The sequence below is a fragment of the Argentina silus genome (genome assembly GCF_951799395.1).
Source record: "Argentina silus genome assembly, chromosome: 6".
NCBI classification, from domain to species: Eukaryota; Metazoa; Chordata; class Actinopteri; order Argentiniformes; family Argentinidae; genus Argentina; species Argentina silus.
Genome location: NC_139660.1, coordinates 11,115,433 through 11,120,599, shown reverse-complemented (window position 1 = coordinate 11,120,599; position 5,167 = coordinate 11,115,433). Strand labels below are relative to the sequence as shown.

At 43.7% G+C, this 5,167-nt stretch overlaps 1 protein-coding gene across 1 annotated transcript in view; it reads left to right on the top strand.

The window, feature by feature from the left end:
- Positions 1-390: 390 nt before the first annotated feature.
- Positions 391-5,167, top strand: part of tns3.2 (tensin 3, tandem duplicate 2) — a gene marked incomplete at its 5' end in the record, with an annotated part of 29,904 nt that continues 25,127 nt past the window's right edge. The window contains 9 exons of the mRNA XM_083671604.1: positions 391-540; positions 640-690; positions 1,128-1,192; positions 2,294-2,377; positions 2,743-2,855; positions 3,098-3,158; positions 3,678-3,753; positions 4,016-4,145; positions 4,438-4,503. Coding sequence (XP_083527730.1) covers positions 391-540; positions 640-690; positions 1,128-1,192; positions 2,294-2,377; positions 2,743-2,855; positions 3,098-3,158; positions 3,678-3,753; positions 4,016-4,145; positions 4,438-4,503 — 796 coding nt within the window. The remainder of the gene's footprint in view (positions 541-639; positions 691-1,127; positions 1,193-2,293; positions 2,378-2,742; positions 2,856-3,097; positions 3,159-3,677; positions 3,754-4,015; positions 4,146-4,437; positions 4,504-5,167) is intronic.

The following is a 5,167-nucleotide window of genomic DNA, read 5'->3' as shown; positions in this document are numbered from 1 at the left end:
GAGAGAGAGAGAGAGAAAGAGAGAGGGAGAGAGAGAGAGAGAGAAAAGAAAAGAAAGAGGGAGAAAGACTTATTGAGAGGATATTATGACTAAACAGTATGTTCTTCTCTTTTGTTGGCCCTGCACCCAACAGTGTTGAACATCATATCCCATGGAATTATTTATGAACATGTGACCTCAAATATTTCTGTGTGGAAAAACCCCCTCAGCATAGTTTAGTGAAAACTGCTGAGTTAAAATGAAACTTAGAACATAGTTCCTCATATGAGACATCCTCATAGGATTTCCCATATTACATGACAAGCATCTCTCTCTCTTCCTCTCTCTCTCTCTCTCTCTCTGTCTCTCTCTCTCTCTCTCTCTACAAGACTCATGTGACTGACCACAGCCATGGAGGATGGATACAGATTTGACCTGACCTACATCACGGAGCGCATCATCACCGTATCCTTCCACCAAGCATGTCCAGAGGAGACCTACCTGCAGAACCTGTGTGACATCACGCTAATGTTGAAGTCGAAACATGCCCACAACTACTTGGTGAGCCTGGACCATACCTAGACATACATCATTACTCTCTTCGTCATCTCCCTCCTTCTTCATCCTTTATGTGCTGACAGAAATATAATTTTTTCATAGGTTATCAACCTCTCTGAGAAGAATGACAAACTCTCACAGATGAACCACAAGGTAATCTCAATAAATGAATAGCTACCTCTCTGGAATTGGATATAATTACATGTGATTATAGCGCATATAGTGTGTGTGTGTGTGTGTGTGTGTGTGTGTGTGTGTGTGTGTGTGTGTGTGTGTGTGTGTGTGTGTGTGTGTGTGTGTGGTTACTCCCTCAGGTGTTGGACACAAGCTGGCCGGAGCTCCTGGCTCCTACCCTGGATCAGATGAATAGTGTGTGTACGAGCATGGAGAGCTGGCTACACACACACCCCCAACATGTGCTGGTCTTACACTGCCGGGTATGAAAACCTGACCTCTCTCCGTACCCTACCATCATATCTCTCCATCGTCTGGAGACTGTATGCTATTGTTCTACCTTTCACACTCATTTAAAGATTTTCTGTCATGTGTCGAGTGACTTTATTGACCTGTCTTGATTATGTCCCCAACAGGGAAGCAAAGGCAGAATTGGAGTGATTGTGGCCTCTTACATGCACTTCACTAACATATCAGACAGGTAACACTGATTCTAGTGTTAGCATTTATACTCTACCATATCCATGTGATGCTAACATTAGCATACACTCCCTTCACCACTCATTTCAGCTTATTGTTTGCTGGCATCATTTGGCACTCTGACCGAGAACAGTCTCCTGAATGTCTTATCATGTCATGATTAGGACAATGTCTCGTATATACAGTATGTCTACTAGGACCCCCGTCTAGATCCCAATGAAACATCAATGATTACCTTTTCAAATCCTCAAAGTAAAGAGGAGTAAAATATTAACAGTATTGTAAAGTAAAGTAATAAGAGACATGTTCAATAGAGACAGTATTTCACATGGCCACACCGTTGCACAATAGACAGATTCAAAGGAATCTGATGGACAGTCAGCAAAAGGCAAAGGGCAGGACTGTTTTCTGATTGAAGAGACTTTGATCTGAGCTGTTGTTTAGTTTTGGGGCAGGTATCAGGTTGCTATGGGATACCAACACAGCACTAGGTAAGTGGAGAGAATATAGAACAAATAGATAGAGAGGCATTCACTATTTACTCTTCTTTATTCCTCCTCACATGAGAGATAGGGAGAGTGTGCTCCATTGGCCAGTATTTATTCTTGGAGTGTCACCATTGTGAGTGAAGGATCATGGGTTATGGGTTACAAAGGGAAATGCCGCAGGAACAATACAGGAAAGGGGAAGTTCAATTCAGTGTGTGTGTGTGTGTGTGTGTGTGTGTGTGTGTGTGTGTGTGTGTGTGTGTGTCCACCCGTGGTTGACAGTTGACACTCTGCACTGTTGTAAATTTGCTGATTGTTACTGTAAATGCAGATAACATTGTTGGACTTTGTCAACTCCCCTATCTGTGTGTGTATGTGTGTGTGTGTGTCTGTGTGCATGTTTGTGTGCGTGTATGCGTGTATGCGTGTGTGCGTGTGTGCATGTGTGCGTGTGTGCGTGTGTCTGCATGTAATATGTCATGATTTTTTCAGAATCCGCTGTTGTGTGTGCATGTTTATCCGACCAGAGTGGAGAAATTAGAGTAGTATACTAGGATGTAGGAGTATTAAGGCCTACTGTAGTTGTGGTGTCTGAATGTATGTGTCTCTCTCAGTGCAGACCTGTCCCTAGACCACTTTGCTATGAGGAGGTTCTACAATGACAAAGTGTCTGCTCTGATGACACCTTCCCAGAAACGGTAAGGCCCCACACCAAATCTGATTGGTTGACTTTGAATTCCACAGAAGTGCTCTACAGGTCAATACAATTCAGATGTTAACTCTTGGGTCAGCTGTACACTTCTGATCTGCCGACACAGTGCTCCCATGTTCTGATGTTTGGCCTCAGACTATGTCAGGGGAGTCAGACTTAAAAGGTCTCTCTCCCCTCAGCATAGTTTAGTGAAAATTACAATGAAACTTAGAACATAGTTCCTCATATGAGACATCCTTATAGGATTTCCTATATTACATGACAAGCATCTCTCTCTCTCTCTCTCTCTCTCTCTCTCTCTCTCTCTCTCTCTATCTCTCTCTCTCTCCTCCTCCTCCTCCTCCTCTGCAGGTACGTGTGGATGCTGGGCAGTCTGTTAAAGGGAGTGATGAAGATGAATCCCTCCCCTTTGTTCCTCCTCTGTGTTGTTCTTCATGGGGTGCCTGACCTCAACCCTGAGGGAGGTTAGGAAGAAGCAAACACCTGTCAAAAAGATGATATACACAAATGCTGCTCTAAATAAGTGTGACATCTTTGTACACATTACTTAAAATACATAGTATTTCTATTTAAGGTGACTTTATGAAAGTCATTTTAAGAGCATATTAATGAAAATCTTTTAGATTAGATTATGATATCAGTGGTCAGGGTAATATGGATCAAGTGAGGGTTATGACATCATTTTCTGTGTGTGTGTTGTCTACAGAATGTCGTCTGTTCCTGAAAGTGTACCAGAGCCTGCAGACAGTCTGCACCTCAGCAGTCTAGTAAGTTATACACAACATCTATCATCCACTATTGAAGTCAGGCACTTCAAGGAGGACGGCAGCTGGCTGTCAGGGATGGCTAGGGATGACGTTATGCAAAACATGTCACATGTTCATGGGACAGGCTTTAAGAGCCGAGTTTGCAGAACTCCAACATAGTATAGCAGTTGTTCGTCCCTGGCTATGTGAGTACATTTTGGGCTTCCCACCCACCACCCCAGCTTCCACCTGCAGGTTTTGCTCTGTGTTACCTACCTATGGGGGTTTGAAGATATGCGCTCCCGGCTATGTATATTTTTTAATTTAATGTTTGTTTAATTTCAAGCTGGGAGCTATATCAGAGCAGAGCCATCCATTTACACCAAATCTAATGTATTACCATTTTCATTAAACTATTATCATATTAACGATGTCAGTGTGCTGACTGAACTATATTTAAGTACAATACTGCCTATTAACATATTGCTGGTTATGCTATTGTGTGTTTACTCCATACGTGTGTGTTTGTATTTGCCACAGTCATGTGCGACCAGGACAGACAGACAGGGTCTACTTTGTGCTACAGCCAGCTCAACTGCTCAAGGGCGACATAATGGTAGGTCCCCTTGTTACATCCATGTTAGTTAGTTAGCAAATATCTCCATTAAATAGTGACACTAAGAAGCATGCAAATGCATACGCATATGCACTGTAGCACTGGGATACTCATAGACATAGATTGGACGGTATCCAACTGTAACCCATAAACCTTGATCCATACAATGATATTACAGTAACAAAACATTAAAACAAAACAGCTATTATATGTCACGGTGAAGTGAGATGACGTGAGGTAACTGTCTCTTGTACCATGGCAGGTGGTGTGTTATCATAAAAACACTGAAACAGCCAGCCGTGAGGTCATCTTCTGTCTCCAGTTGCACACAGGCATTATCCACAGACACACCCTAATTTTCCCTAAGGAGGACCTTGACAGCGCCAGTGGAGGTAGTATTGTTTAGTTTAATGCCAGTTTCATTCCACTTCACTTCACTTTATCACCCCCTCTTCTCTTGTACTCCTCGCTCAGCCTCTCTCGCTCTCTCTCCCCCCCTCTCTCTCTCTCTCTCTCCCTTTCTCTCTATGTAAATATTGTCACAGACTAAGTGTGGCACCCTAACCAGTGCAGGTGGGAAGTACACAAGGATATACATACAGATACACTCTAATAATAGCTTAATACAGTAAGGTTCATGCCAAAATAATGTTGTTTTTCTTTCTTTTCCATGTCACATTGCAGACCCAAGATTTCCAGGTGATGGAAAGGTGGAGTTGGTGTTCTCTGAGAGTCCTGAGAACATGTCAGGTATAACCCCCCCCACCCCCACAACCCCCATGACCACCTCCACCACCATGCTCTAACCACCAGACACCTGGAGAGTGCCTCTGACTAACAGCCCCCACACAGTCCTCTCCCCCTAGTATATTGTCTGTGTCCGGTTAAGCAGACCAGATGCATATGACTCACAAACACAAACAAAAAAACACCCCTAATTGTTCTGTGGCCACACACACACACACACACACACACACACACACACACACACACACACACACACACGCATGCACACACGTGCGCACGCACACTCACACACACGCACACTCACACACATACACACACACACACACACACACACACACACACACACACACACACACACACACACACTCCTCTCCCTCTTTACTCTGGCCAGAGGAGGGCGGTAGACAGCATGTGATGGGGCCGGAATGTCTCCAATCACAGGGGAGTAGTATACTGTATGTCAGTCGCTTTGCACAGCACTGTAACACACACTCAGCTCCACTCAACAGGAATCAATAAAGGTCTTATCACACACATCACACAGGAATGCAGATGACAGATCAAAGATCTCATATGAAGACAGAAAAAATAGACCTGAGCGGTAGAGAGCTCAAGATTCAACCAGCCAACCCCACAAATAGTTTTTACTGTTTGAGTAATGATATGC